Raw genomic sequence first — 14,648 nt, 5'->3', positions numbered from 1 at the left:
AATCAATCCTTTTTCTACAAGTCAGATCCTCTGAGGGCCTCCCATCGGCAGTGCTCTTGATATTTGAGAATATAAAGCCAAGAGTTTTGTAATTAAACATTTAATTTTTCAAGCATTCTGACTTTTGATTATAACATATTAAATGAAAAAGTTTATTAAACTGTCACAATGACGAATTATATTGTTTTAGACTCTCGCTCTTCTGTTTTATAAGCTTGAGTAAATATCATAAAAGTGTTTTTATTATTAAATACAATCAGATTATCTTTTAAAAAAGACTTTATCCTTTAAATTTTTAATCTGAAAAAAAAAATTAAATGTATCGTTAGTTTTGTTATGAAAAATGAACCTTAAACTCAAGGATTGGCCGAGGTTCCAGCAGATAGCAATATCTGCCAGCTAGCAAATTTCCAAGTGGCTCAGGTCAAGTGGTAACAGAAGAAATCCTCTTCACCCGGTTTATCACTGGCCGAACCATTCATCAATCATCCAATTGATCGCAATTACAATCAATTCGAAGATCAATCAATTTTTGGAGGTACGCCGGCTCGTCGCACCGTCCTCTCCACCGGGGTCACCGCTATGGTATGGATTATTGGATAATTACCACGTATTCTCACAGATTTTGTAATCCCTGGGAGTCGATTGGCCGGCCGAGGGAAAGGAGCCGGAGGCGAGAACCCGGTTTTGACCCGATGACCCATTCTCTGAAATTCCAGAGTGGTAGAAGAAAGTTTTCGTCGCATTTCACTTTCTAGTCGGCTCGGCAGGGCACGAGGAGTTTACATCGCCCTTCATATTTTTCTCTATCAATTCGCCCTTCTTTCTATCTGGATCCCCCCCTGGATCTTCCCTATTTGGATTAAAATTTCATACGAAGCACGAGGTAAAAATTTTTATGTTTCCACCCCCGGACAAGTGAAAAGTGAAAGTCACGACTTTCTACTTACATTCCAGGGAATTGTTTCACCACAGTTTTTCTGCTGTTCATTCGTTGGGCCTAGTTTCTCCAAACATCTCTCTCCCATCTTTTAATTTCACGAGGTATGCTTTTAATGTACAACTTTGACTCAGAAACAACAAATTTACAAACAAACATTAAACTGCTTTATTCTCCTGTGCATGTACCTATCATTCCTCAGAGGTGGATATACAAGACCATACATAGGCCCCCAAGCCTATACTGGGATAACAAAGAAATACAGAATCTTGCAACACAGAATGGATCCACATAAAACAAAAGAACTGGATAAACTCTAGCGGCGCTAGACACAGTAAACTTATGCTAAAACAACCCTCACCAAGACTGTCAAACTCACTGCTGCAGTTGGAGAGGGCTGGACTTAGAGGAGTGATAGGTCTGTTGACTTATAATGATGATCCCATATGCCGATTGTATAATGAGGACGATATCATCTTCAAATATGAAGCAACGATTCAATGGAGTCTGAGGTTGAGGCAGTGAAATTGTAGCAGTAACAGTCAATGGCCTAATAGTTCTGAGAAGGATTGAGTCGATTGCACTGAACTAGGGAACTAGGAAGGTACAATAAGCCAGAAGGATGCAGTGTCTGGGGAGCACAAACCCTGCGTATCTTTCTCTTGAGCATTTCCATCTGAATTACGCCCATCAGAAGATTTGAAGCCAACTCTCACCTCATCTGTAAAGAGAACATGTCCCCAATCTTCCAGTGTTGTATTCACATCTTCCCGCAAAATGAAGCCTGGCCGTTTTCTGAACCATGATAAGAAGAGGTCCATAAAATATGCCTTAGATTATTTCCTTTGAGTTTTCTTCTTACAGTCCTGGAGAAACTAAAAACATTTTGGTCTTGTTATTTTATGTTTGTTCATCGAGCTTTGCTGATCTGATCTTAATTATTAGGTTAATTTCATCGAGCTTTCTTCTTACAGTCCTGGAGGAAATCAAAATATTGACTTGTCTTAACAGATTTTTTATCGCATTTCCCATAATGATGCGGTTTCGTCAACCCTGTCCTGGTCTTCTAATGTGAAGCCTTGCTTCTCTGAAGCGCCGAAGAACCCTTCCTATTGTAGAGTGATTTAAATTCAGTCTCTTTGCTGGCTGTATCTTTTCTCTAATAATGTATTGACCCCCCCCCCCTCGAAAACACTTTTCCTTTGAGCTGACTCATTACCCTTTTGGTATTATATGATGTAAACACCTAATCCTCCCATGTAAATAGAAATGTGGATTGAATATATTCAAACAATAACAAATGAAAAACTGCACAAACATTTCTGGTTATATGGTAGGTACCACGGCAAAGAGTACAAGTGATGCATTAACTCGCAGTCACATTGATCCTGATTTTAATTGAAAACAGACTGTTCAAGCTACACAAAGTAGTTTCTTGCAACAGTTGTAGAAATTGTGACATTAAAAAACCTCAACTACTGGTCAAATTCTTACCAACAGATAGAATAATCACAAATTGTTAGTAATGGCAAATTGCTGACAATTATCATTCTTAAATATAAAATACTCTTTTGTTGTGTCATTTGTTAGATCTGTATAGAAAGAAGAAACAGGGCTAACAAATTTCACAACAAAAATGATCTAAATTTGAGGTAAAAAAAGAAAAAGACTATAATTACTTAGTAGGCACTCTCAACACGACACACAAGACTGTCACAATTACGCAGAAAACAAACACTTTGAACCCTGAAGATGATCTCAATAAAGATCGATACGTTGGCACGATAAAGAAAATAAAACCTACCTCACATCAGACCGCATCTGACGATCTCCGAATAACTATAATTACTTTTTATGTTTTTCCCGGGGGCTACCAACAGTGAAGTCATTTCAACCCCCCCTCGCACTGTTATTGTCGATGGGGTAATGAATATTTCGCCATTGGCCCTCTCATTAATCACATTCCCACAATTTTAATTATTTACAAATACATCATATATAACTGTACATGTACACACATAAACACATGTACAGTGAAATGTTTATACATGTACATGGACATACCACAAAGTATGCACAATTCTAAATGTGAGGAAACTCCCTCTGTTTCCCTTAAGAAGTGAAACAGGGAATCCAACAATTGTCTTAATATTATATTATTTAAAGGAATTGTATAACATATCGGTGATTCATTTAGCTCAATAATTTAGTTTATGTTCTTTTAAATCTGCCCCATTTCTACATTTTTTAAAATTAAGAAATTACTGATATTGTTTCATAGTATATACATAACATGGGAATATAGATCACGGGAATAAATATAAATTTTACATAGCTAAAAATCCTTTTAAGCAAGTCGTTTTATTTATTCTTTTTTTCAGGTGAGCTTTAGTGGGGGAAAGAGCCTTCATTCCTAAAGATACTTTGTAATGGGAGATCATTGTGGCTATACACACCGTTCTTGCCAGAACTTTAAAAAGTAAGTACTGTGATTCTATGCAAGCAATTTCTTTCCAATCTGTTTCAAAATGTATTGGTTCAGTTCACTGTATTTTCAAAGGTAAAAAAAAGTATGAACAAATTTATGTAATTAACATAATATTATCTTGTATTTAGGGAAGGTGATTTTTAATGTCATACTACCGAAAGCAATTAAAAAAGTTGACAAAGTATATAATACAGTATAATAACATTGTTTTCGTTATGCTTTTGTAAAAATTTGTTGAAAATTCAATTCACTCCTAGCTGCAAATTTTTCATCCGTACAAATTTTTTTAGAATAATTAGCATTGATTGTCATTCATAAGCAGATAAAGAATAACAGAACATTAGCACAGCTTGAATTAAATTAATTTTTGAAATGTTTGCAGTTTCTTTTGAACAAGAACTTTTACTTATTTTTAATTCCACCTAGCCAATAATTAACAAATGACCAATTAAGGAACTCAGACTAAAAGATTGCAACATAACTTTTTACAATTTAAAATCCTTGAAATAAATTGTGAGATATTTTCTATGTTAATCAGTTTAACGTATGAAAGCGCAACGGTAAAAATAAAATGTATTAATATTTATGAAAACCATATGAATTGAATAATGATAAAGTTCAAAGACTTTGCACAACAATGCATTAACAGTTGAATGTTAAAAAATAGTTTATTGTTTCACATTTATCTACAAAGAATGTGCTAATTTTATTTGTTCTTCAAAATTGTCAATTTAATAACCAGTGGCAGTTAAGCTATGAACTTCAGAAGTAATTTGGAAATAATATTTTAATAGAGACTGGAAATAGAACAATTAAGGAAAAGAGTAATGATAATTGTTTTATGAAATATTGATTTTATAGGATGGGCAGTTGGCCTGAAGATGTAGGCATCATTGGGATGCATATGGTTGTCCCTTCCACGTACGTCGCACAAGATGAACTAGAAGTTTTTCATAACGTCAGCACTGGGAAATATACAATCGGGCTTGGCCAAGACAAAATGGGTTTTTGCACCGACCTCGAGGATATCAACTCACTGTGTCTCACTGCCGTTAGCCAGCTCGTCAGCAAGATGGGCATTTCTTACAGTGACATCGGCCGCTTAGAAGTTGGAACTGAGACAATAATTGACAAAAGCAAAAGTGTCAAGACAGTGCTAATGCAGCTTTTTGAAGAGAGTGGTAATCATGATGTAGAAGGTATTTATTTTATTTGTATAGTATAAAAAGAAATGAAATAAATGCGAATTTAGGTTTTTGGTTTTATTAAGGTTTGGATACAACCAACGCATGTTACGGAGGCACAGCTGCTTTTATGAATGCTTTGTCTTGGGTCGAATCGAGTGCCTGGGATGGCCGCCTGGCCATAGTCGTAGCTGGTGATATTGCCATTTATGCAGAAGGAAGTGCACGGCCTACAGGAGGCGCTGGAGCGATTGCCATGCTCATCGGTCCAAACGCCCCACTGGTTATTGAGCGAGGGTTGAGAGCAACGTATATGGCCCATGCATATGATTTCTATAAGCCGAATCTGTCTTCTGAGTATCCTACGGTCGATGGAAAACTTTCTATACAGTGTTATTTATCAGCATTGGACAGCTGTTATCAACTCTACTGTCAGAAAGCTCGCAAGTTTTCTGGCTTGACCGGAGAGTCGAACGATGCAGTGGGCATAAACAGCTTTGATGCGATGATATTCCATTCTCCTTATTGCAAACTTGTTGAGAAATCTTTCGCAAGGCTTGTGTTGAATGACTTTCTCAACACACCAAAAGAGAGGGTCGTAGAGTTGTACCCAGGACTGGAAACTTTTGTCGACGTCAAATTAGCAGACACTTACTTCGACAGGAACGTTGAAAAAGGTTTCATGGCATTCAGCAAAAATCTCTATAAAAATAAAACTCTGCCATCTTTATTGCTCTCTAACCAAGTAGGTAATATGTACACCGCGTCTTTATATGGAGGATTAGTTTCTTATTTGACCAGTAAAAGCATTGAAGAACTTGAGGGACAGAGAATCGGCTTGTTTTCCTACGGCTCTGGCCTTGCGTCAACTATGTTTTCTGCAAAATTAGTAGCTGGACCTAAACTCGCCAAACTTGTGTCAGGTCTCGAGTACATGAAAGAAACGCTTAACAACAGGAAGAAGGTCAGCCCAGAGGAATTTTCTAAAATAATGGAAATCCGCGAAAAGAACCATAACGTCGCACCTTATACGCCTGTCGGATCAGTTGACTGGTTATTTCCAGGTACGTGGTACCTTCTCCAGGTCGACTCGCAATACAAAAGGAGTTATAAACAGAAGATGTAGCACTTCTAATAGAACTCAACATTCAAAGATTTTATTTAGAAAGACTTCCATTTTGTACATGTATATGAACTGTAAAAGTAAACTGTTCTTTTTAATGTATAAAATGTAAATTTGTTATGTCAAAAAGCTCAAACTGTTTTTATATCAATGTGCCTTTTAAATCAGCAAAAAAGTATTTATAGTATCTAGTAATAATTTTTCTCTTCCTTCTCTCCCCAAAGGAATACAATTTTAAAAAAATGTTTTATTAAGCCTCATTTAAACAATTAGTATGTTTACACACATAGAATAATTTATTCATTATAAATATTTTATTATTAATCAAAGACTTTTGATTTAACAGAGCCAAAGAAGTAATTAGCAATTTAATTTTAAATTTTCAAATTTGTTCAACTCTGTTCAAGAAGTCTTGTTAATTAATTATATTTAAAAATAAATTACCCAGATAATATATTTTCTGTTTTTGTTTTGTTTACTGATGTTTCAGTTGTGTTTAATTGTTGTTAGTTTATTTGTTATAGTTATGTTTGGGTTTGGTTATTTTGAATTTTATTTTACTTTGTTATTCTCAAATTTATCAATAAATTGAAACTTTTAATTTTATTTTCTGTTTTCATCTATTTATTTATTATTTCATTTTATAATAATTACAAAAATAAATATATGCCAATAACCACTTTCAGTCTAGAAATAAAGTAATAAAATAATAATAATAATAAATGGCCTTATTCAGGTCTCTTTAACAACTTCCTTTGTAGATTTAGATGTCGATAGTTATAAAGCTATGATGTTCAATATTGTGGTGAAAACCCCCTCTTAGCATTATCTTACTAGGTCTATTCTCGTTTTATGAATTTGCCTTTTTCATAAGTTGTTCATAGGCCAACCTGTAAAGATAGACAGGTCAGCATTGATCTGACAGGTAAAACAGTGAAAGTAGGCAGGCCAAGTGCAAATATTAAATGATGGACATTCTTTTAAAAAAAAAAAATTACACCAGTTTTAATTAATTTGTCATATATTAAATAGACAAATTACATTTTTTTTTCAAACTATACAACAATATTAAATCTTGTCATCAAAATATACAAATTGATGCTACCGATACCCGAGATATACATACAAAATAAAACAGGATTGATTATAAAGGACTAACATATTAAAATAAAATATAACAAATAAAGAATTAACAATGTTTTATAAATTAAAACGAAACCATCAGGACAGTTCAGAAGAACAAGGTGATACTTGGTTCTAGTTTGTGATAGTAGGAATTATTTCACACCTTTAAAAATCCAATATAAAAAGGAATGTTACTCTTTAAAATAGATTACAATTTTCAAACACACAACGGCACTTTAAAAGTTACTTTTTTTGTTAATTTAAAGTTCATCGTGCTCTTTGAACGAGCCAAGGATGTTGATCCTTTCCTGCATTTCCTCCATTTTTTGTTTGTTTAACTTCCCTTTGAGAACATTCTCAACACGAGTTGATTCTGTTTCGACGAATGTATCTCCTTTTTCTACAATTTTCTTCATGATCTGCAATAAATCATAATTGAAGAAATAAACGTAAATATTTCAATTAGAGGAGTAAAAATTCTACCTTGATGTAAGTGTCGGCCGATTTTTTATTTTTTTCTGTCTGGACCTTTTTTTTCAACGCTTCGGCCTCAGACAGCAGCTTCTTCTTTCCTTGCAACGTCTGTTCCTTGCTGAACTTTTTGACGAGTAAGTCAAATTCTTTGAGGCAACCTGGCAGACCGATGTAAAGTTTGGCATGTGTCCTGTAAATAAAAACTAAAATAAAAACTGTCCCAGTCAATTAATATACCACTCTCGCCGAATTACTTAATGAACTTCTTCAAGTTCACAGCGTTAAATGGAAAGTCGTCGCTCTCTTTGAAAGGTACAGGTTCAGACTTGCCCTTCACGAAAAGAAGAACAGTTGGAAAACTGCTTTTTTCAACTCCATACTTCTGAGCCAAATCCTCATTGTCTTTCTCGCCATAATCTTTGACTTGGACCTTTAAAAAAATGTTTGGTATGTCAATTTAATAAACTTGAGATTTTGATTACAAAATTAAATTTCACAAACAAAAATACAATTTTGCTCAAAGAGTGCCACAATGTTTCAATTTATTTATATCCCTTTATTCTTCTTTTTATCAGCAGATTATGGTAATATTTTATGATTTGTTGTTGACACTATATACCAGAGAGTATTTGAAGTTTTATTACATGATTAGTTAAATAAAACGTTAATTTATTTAAAATGTAATTGCACTCACTTCTCCTACTATGAGATCGGGGGCTGTAGTAGAATCCTCACAGACTACTTCAAATGCTTCGTGTTTTGGTCCAAAAGGATAGGCACTGTCAAATTTGATTAAAGCTGCTTCAAACCTCGAAATAATCTATAAAATAAAAAATGCCTTACAAAATAACTTTTCATGTTTTGCTTTAACAATAAAAAAAAACCGTGTTGATTTGTGGGAATGCATATTTAAAGTGATATTTGCAATCAGAACAGTAATGTTAAAATGCCAACTAACTTAGTATTACAAAATTGTTTGTATAATTATTAAAAAGAAAAAAAATTCTGATCAATTATCTGTAAACCCTGGTACAGATAAAAATGGCTTGATTTATCTACTATGTTTCTACTTATAAGTTTTCAGTATTAAAAGTATCGACCACTTTTTCACTTATAACACTCTGGATCAAGGTATGGTCTTGAAGAAAAAAAGCAAATTTAGTTGCTACTGCCAAGCTTTTGACCTATTTTAAGGTCTTTATCAGGGCAAAACAACGTTAAATATGTTTACAGATTGCCATATTTAAGTTTTTACAGGCGATCTTAAATCTTGAAGACTGATTCTCAGACCCAACATTGTTAAGGGCTGTGAGTCGTATGCTCCTTGGCAATGTTGGGACTGAATCAGTCGTCAAGATTAAGATTGCCTGTAAAAACTTAAATATATCAATCTGTAAAATATTTAAGGTTGTTTTGCCCTGATGATCACCTTAAAATAAGTCGAAAGCTTGGCAACCAAATTTGCTTTCTTCTTCAAATCTTATAAGGACTGCCCATAGGCAGCAGATACCTCCATAAAAATTCCACCTAATTCTTTATTTTTGTTTTCACAGTCCAATCAGCTGTAAATATAAATGAAATTAATTTAGTTAACAATAAAAATCTAGTATTTAAGTAGAAGTCAAGAGGTAGTTTTCAACAGAATCAGTTTCAACATAGATTTAAGAGAGTTTAGGAAGAGAAGGAAAATGGATATTTTAAATCAATTTTGCATTGAGAATAGTAAAATATTTATTGGTTTTACTCTAAGCAAAAAATAATTGATTGTGTTATCCATATTAGTTTTAATGCATAGTTAATTGATTATTGTACTGTGCATTTGATTTTTTTTTTTTTTTTTTAAATATTTGAAAAGCTTATGTTTTAACAAAATAATAAAACATGATTTAGACTAACTTTTGATAAATCTACATGATAACATATACCTTGCTATTTACATAGCATTAGAAAACTTGTCTTGTACACATCTTCCTTCAAGCCTCTCACAAACTGTCTTTGTAAATCTCTCAATACGCCCAATGTAATAAAATGTAAAAACTTGTTGTTATAAATTTTCATGATTATTAACCAGAACCAATTAGAAGGCAGTTTCCTTTCACTCACTCATGCTAATTGTTGCTATTATTTATTTTAAAGGCTCAAATAGGGCTTTATCCCCTTATCTGAACTTATACAAGAAATAAATTAAGTTTTATGAGATGAGATGAGCAGACTGAGAGCCTAAGGCTAAGTGAAAAATAGCACTACAGTAAGAGAATAAATGAATATTAGGGATTTAATAAAGAGAACTCTAGTTTCCTGTGGAGTGAAAAAGATGAGGCATTGAAGAGAATGGAGGCTTGAGTAGGTCAAAAAATAAAGGGGAGCCAATGATATGAGGAGAATAGGCCATCTGTACTAATGGATTTATTGGGAACTAATAAGGACTGAGATTTGTTAGGATTTAAAAGAATGCCGTTATTTCTTGAATATTGGTTGAGAGAATGAAGATCACGGTTCAGCAGAGAGATAGCTTCAGAGATGTTGCTTGTAGGACATGGAAGTAAAGCTGAGTGTCATCAGCATAAAGATGAAATTGGGAGAAACTGAGAACTAATGGAAGATCATTTAGAAACATGAAAAAGAGTAAAGGCCCAAGAACAAAGCTTTGGGCTACACCACGGGGTTATTAGGGGAAGGAGAGATAAATTGTTGGGAATTTAGACTATGTAGAATTGTTTGATGTGTAATTATTGTTTTATATATTTTGTGTGTTATATGTATATTATTGATATTAAATTTGATTTATGATATTAGTGTAGCCACAGCTGAGTTTCCACATGTGTCTGTTCTGTAATTGATGCTGTGTTTATATCTGTTGATGTAAACCATTTCTAAAAAGTTATGTTTATTTTGTTTTGTTCTGTTTTTAACATCTGAATTTTTGAAGTCAAAATTGTGTTGGTGTTCAAAATAGTAGATAGCCAGTGCTGTAGGATTTTGTTTGGATTTTTGCAATCAATGGGTTGTTTTACCCTCTTATCCAGATATTGGGATGTAATTCCGAACAATTTAAACAAGTGATTTTGTAGATTACATTAGACTTATGTGTTGCAGGTGTGGGATCTTTAATTTTGGAAAAAAAGGGTGTGAATAGGTTTATAGTTTTTGAAGACTATTTTAAATTTTAAAGTTATCAGAAGCAAGAAATGTTCTTAATCTGTGTGTTAGGTCATGAACGAATGGAAGTAATATATATGTTGGTTTGTCTGTGTTTGATAGAAATGATGTGTTATTAGTGATAGTGGATGGTGTTAGTGATGAGTTGTAGTTGTTGATTATTCTGTTGATTATGTGTTTATGATAGTGATTGTTATGTAGGGTTTGTATATCTTTATGTTCTTGTAGTGAAAAGATTCATGGCTTACGATAATAATTCTGTGAAGTAGCCCTTTGGCTGTGTTTATTATTGTATGTTGTATGAAGAGGATGGTGTGATGTAAAGTTGAGGTAGCGATCTGTGTTTCTTGGTTTTTGATACCAACTGATTAATTTGCCATCTGGTTGTTTCATTATCTAATATTATAAGTCTAGAGTGTATCTAAAACTGGTATCTGTTGTTTTCAATTTCATGGGTAAATTTTAAGCATGGGGTGAAAGCTATTAAATGTATCTAATTTGGTTTGAATTTGATCTGTGGGAACTGCTGTCAATATATCATATATATATATATTTAGTGAGGAAAATTAATGTGAAAGGAAGTTGTGGTATAACTAATATAAATAATCATTAATTATTAACTACGTATTTAAAAATATATTATTGATTTGTATATTTTATTATATGATTATTATTACTGTTATTATTATTTTATTATGTTTATAAAACATGTCAGGGGGCATAAAGCCCTATTTGTACCTTCAAAATAAATAAATATTGGATTATTCAGAAATCGTCACTAATCACTACACAAATAAATATTGGGTTGTTTCATATGAAATATCCGTTTCCAAGGTAAAGGTTTTTTTTAAGCAAAATTACTATATAAAAACAAAATCATTTTATTAGAAGTATTTACCTTCATTTTCTACACATTTTTCCCAACTGTGACCATTTTTTTGTGTGCCAGAACTGAAGAATTCTGAGTTTTGAAATGAAAAAAAATCTGAAAACGGTTTTTGGTCTTGAACATCATTTTCAAAAATTTTTCCTTTCAGGAAGTTTTCTAAATCCCTAAACAGGTGAAAATCTGTTGGAGACAAGTCTGGAGAATAAGGTGCATGCCGAAGAATTTTGTACCCAAGCTCTTTCAATTTGTTTACACTATGTTTTGAAACATGAGGCCTGGCGTTATCATGGAGCATAGGCCCTTTCTGATTTACCTTACTGATGTTGTTTTTTGAGTATTTTTTTATGCACTTTGTCAATTTCCTTGCAGTTCATTGTAGAGGTAATGGTCTCACCTCTAGTAAAAAGTAGTAGTGAATAATTCCAGCCATGGACCACTATACGGTAACTATTAACTTTTTGGTTGTAAATTTGGTTTTGGCATGTGTCCTGTTCTTTCGTCGATGTTTAACCCCTGCCCTGACCAACAAGATTGTCATATGCAATCCATTTTTCATCACAAGTGATTATTCTTTCAAGAAAAGGCTCGGCTTTTTGCCTGGTGAGCAACGAAATGCATGTCTCAAAACACTTTAATTGCAGTCGCTCAGTGAGCTCCTGAAGGACCCATAGACCAAGCTTTTTGACTTTTCCTATGTTCCTTAATTGTCTTGACACGGTAGCTGCACTTGCATTTAGTTTTGCTGCAAATCCTCTGACTGTTTGATAGTGGTTTTCTTCCACCTGAAGCTAAAGGAAATCATTATCAATTAAAGCTGGAGGTCTTCTGTGGGGCTCGTTTTCCAATTTGGTATTCCCTTCCGAAAACTAAGCAAACCAACAGCGAATGGTCTGTTCATTTACATTCCCTTACTGATGTTTCTTGCTGCCAAATTACCGAGTTTAAACTCGTAAAGGAATATTGCACGAAAATCGCGTTTCATTCAAATTGTTCATATTTTGAGGTATATTAAAAAGTGTGTAATGGATTCGGGAGCTCATCATTATAGACACAAATGTTGGATTAATAACTGCTTAATTATAATACGCAAACAATTGGAAGTAAACAATAGAAAATCGCTATATCCTCTCTGCATTTCTGAAACTACAAAATCGGACATTTCATGTGAAAAAAAAAAATAATAGGGCGATAGTCACTAGCAAGGGTGGGTTTAGGTTTATTGGGTAATTACGTGCCTTATTCTTAGACTGTAATGTTATTAATGTACAGTGTAATATATTGTTATTAAAAGCAATTTTGCATGGTGAACCAAATTCTAAAATATCTAACTAGTTTAATATCTTTCAATTAATTAAGGTTTTTAGTTGAGATAAAACAGTCAGTGTCACGAGCGGGATTCGAACTATCATTTATCTCAACTAAAAACCTTAATTGAATTAATTAATGGGTCAAGCGGACCACGAAAACTAGTGAATTTAATTAGTTTAATATGTTTGTTGATTACCTTGTCAAATGTGTATTTGTCAAATTGAACGCATCCTTTGCCGAATGCGGCCGAGAAGAAATAGAAGATGGCAAGGAGTGAAAAGGATTTCATAATTTTCCTCAAAATTTTTGATGGTCGACTATTTTTTTTGAGGGAAAGCGGACGCGACGCCGGCTCCGAGGTGACAGGCAATCAAAACGGCGAGGTTCACCGTTCGCGAATGAGGTGCAACCACGTCGAAGGTCGGACCAAGTTGACAAAACTACGCAAGAGTGGGGAATTTAAAAATCAAACTAGGATAAGAAAATAAAGATTAAAGTGGAACATTTTTTTTTAATTGAGGAAATTCATTAGTCCCGGTGTAATTTACCTTTTTATCTTCAGCCTTTCAAATCAATCTTGAAACGATTTACGTATCAGATATGAAAAAAAATTTGCTTTTTCAAAATTCACATATATTTACTAACAGAACTTTGTTTCAACGCATCAAGAATTTCCATTTCAACCAGACAAATTAAAATAATTCAATCAAAAATGAAAATCTATCCTGATTTACAAAATTAGTGTGTCCCATTAATTTTGTGTTATTTACAATAATTAACACCTTAAGCCTTTTACTTAAATGAAAAAGAAAAAGTCAGGTTTATAATACAAACTCACAGATTAAACTAACCATACATTAAACACAAATAATAATAGTATAATGAACAATAGCGCAAACAAAATGAATAAATGAAATGAACAATATACAACAAACAGTAAAGAAGTAGGAAAACTATCAATGTCACCAGGCAGTTTATTAGGTATTCTTTGAAATCTGCCTATTGGATTAAGATAAGTGTAATTAGTTCTGTGATAATTAATGCAGAAAGAATTTAGATTTCTAAAGTTATAGCTGCGGGGAATATTTATATTAATTTTTGAAAGTAATTCTGGACAATCTATTAAATTCTTTAATAATTTATATAAGAATAATGTTGCATTTATCTCACTTAGAAGTGAGTATTTCTAAACAGAAAAGAGAACAATTGGCCCACAATCTTTTTTAAAAATGCAATTTTCCAGATTTACACCATTAAAAAAAAATGAAAATCCAGAAAAATTTTGAGTTATTATATGAGAAGACCAAACTATTGAGCAATATACAAAAAGGGATGTGACTAAGATTTATAAAGTATTTTTATAATTAACTTAGTTTTGAAATCTCTACATGTTCGAATAACAAAACCTAGTTGGCTAATAGCTTTATCTGATTTGAAAAGGATAAGCAATCATTAAAGATTATACTAGATCAGTAATGGTTGAGGATTTTTCTGCTACTTGGTTATTTAATTTATAGGATCTTGGGATAGGGTTTTTTGAGCGAGAGAAACTAATAAATGAACATCATGTACAATGGTTTTTAAACCATTGTCAGCACTCCACAGACTAAAATGATTTAAATTTTCTTGAAGAATGTGCATGTCATTAATAGATTTAATCGAGCGATAGATTTTTATATCATCTGTGAGGAGTACAAAATTCACAACAGAAAAAACATCTGCAATATTATTTACATAAAAATAAAGGACCGAGGTGTGACCCTTGAGACACACCATTAGTACCTTCAAATTGTTTAGAGTATGTTTATGGAGGCGATAAGAATGTATCCATTGAATAGCTTTGAATCCATGAAAGAGAGGTTACCTATTCCATAAAACATGAGTTTAGAGACAAGACATGTTACATTAACTAGATCAAAAGCTTTGGCCATGTCTAGATAGACTGTCAATTTGAGTTT

At 33.0% G+C, this 14,648-nt stretch overlaps 2 protein-coding genes across 5 annotated transcripts; one reads left to right on the top strand and one right to left on the bottom strand.

Annotated features, from left to right (window-relative positions):
* The first annotated feature begins 363 nt into the window (after nucleotides 1-363).
* On the top strand, nucleotides 364-5,919 carry LOC106663707 (hydroxymethylglutaryl-CoA synthase 1). Of its 4 annotated transcripts, XM_014388757.2 has the most exons (5): nucleotides 698-886; nucleotides 958-1,044; nucleotides 3,322-3,419; nucleotides 4,290-4,627; nucleotides 4,699-5,919. In XM_014388757.2, the coding sequence occupies exons 3-5, from the start codon at nucleotides 3,370-3,372 to the stop codon at nucleotides 5,736-5,738; spliced, it is 1,428 nt and encodes a 475-aa protein (XP_014244243.1). In that variant the 5' UTR covers nucleotides 698-886; nucleotides 958-1,044; nucleotides 3,322-3,369; the 3' UTR covers nucleotides 5,739-5,919. The 4 variants fall into 4 exon arrangements, with proteins under 4 accessions (XP_014244241.1, XP_014244243.1, XP_014244244.1 ...); XM_014388755.2 differs by lacking the exons at nucleotides 698-886; nucleotides 958-1,044 and adding an exon at nucleotides 364-585; XM_014388758.2 differs by lacking the exon at nucleotides 958-1,044.
* Nucleotides 5,920-6,917: 998 nt separating this feature from the next.
* Nucleotides 6,918-13,132, bottom strand: LOC106663699 (endoplasmic reticulum resident protein 29). Its single transcript, XM_014388745.2, has 5 exons — nucleotides 12,887-13,132; nucleotides 8,029-8,154; nucleotides 7,589-7,764; nucleotides 7,344-7,524; nucleotides 6,918-7,279 (listed from the first exon to the last, which is right to left on the bottom strand). Exons 1-5 carry the CDS (start codon nucleotides 12,977-12,979, stop codon nucleotides 7,121-7,123), a joined length of 735 nt encoding a protein of 244 aa, XP_014244231.1. The 5' UTR covers nucleotides 12,980-13,132; the 3' UTR covers nucleotides 6,918-7,120.
* Between the last annotated feature and the right edge of the window lie 1,516 nt (nucleotides 13,133-14,648).

This window comes from Cimex lectularius, unplaced genomic scaffold (genome assembly GCF_000648675.2).
Source record: "Cimex lectularius strain Harlan isolate CLEC.00 unplaced genomic scaffold, Clec_2.1 scaffold135, whole genome shotgun sequence".
NCBI classification, from domain to species: Eukaryota; Metazoa; Arthropoda; class Insecta; order Hemiptera; family Cimicidae; genus Cimex; species Cimex lectularius.
This window is presented reverse-complemented; position numbering and strand designations above follow the sequence as displayed.

Coding starts and splice junctions, on each gene's coding strand:
- LOC106663707 (XM_014388755.2), top strand. CDS start 3,370: ATGGGAGATCATTGTGGCTATACACACCGTTCTTGCCAGAACTTTAAA. Junction 3,420..4,289: donor TCTTGCCAGAACTTTAAAAA/GTAAGTACTGTG, acceptor TTGATTTTATAG/GATGGGCAGTTGGCCTGAAG. Junction 4,628..4,698: donor TGGTAATCATGATGTAGAAG/GTATTTATTTTA, acceptor GGTTTTATTAAG/GTTTGGATACAACCAACGCA.
- LOC106663699 (XM_014388745.2), bottom strand. CDS start 12,979: ATGAAATCCTTTTCACTCCTTGCCATCTTCTATTTCTTCTCGGCCGCA. Junction 7,765..8,028: donor CCGATCTCATAGTAGGAGAA/GTGAGTGCAATT, acceptor ATTTTTTTAAAG/GTCCAAGTCAAAGATTATGG. Junction 7,525..7,588: donor AACTTGAAGAAGTTCATTAA/GTAATTCGGCGA, acceptor TTTTATTTACAG/GACACATGCCAAACTTTACA.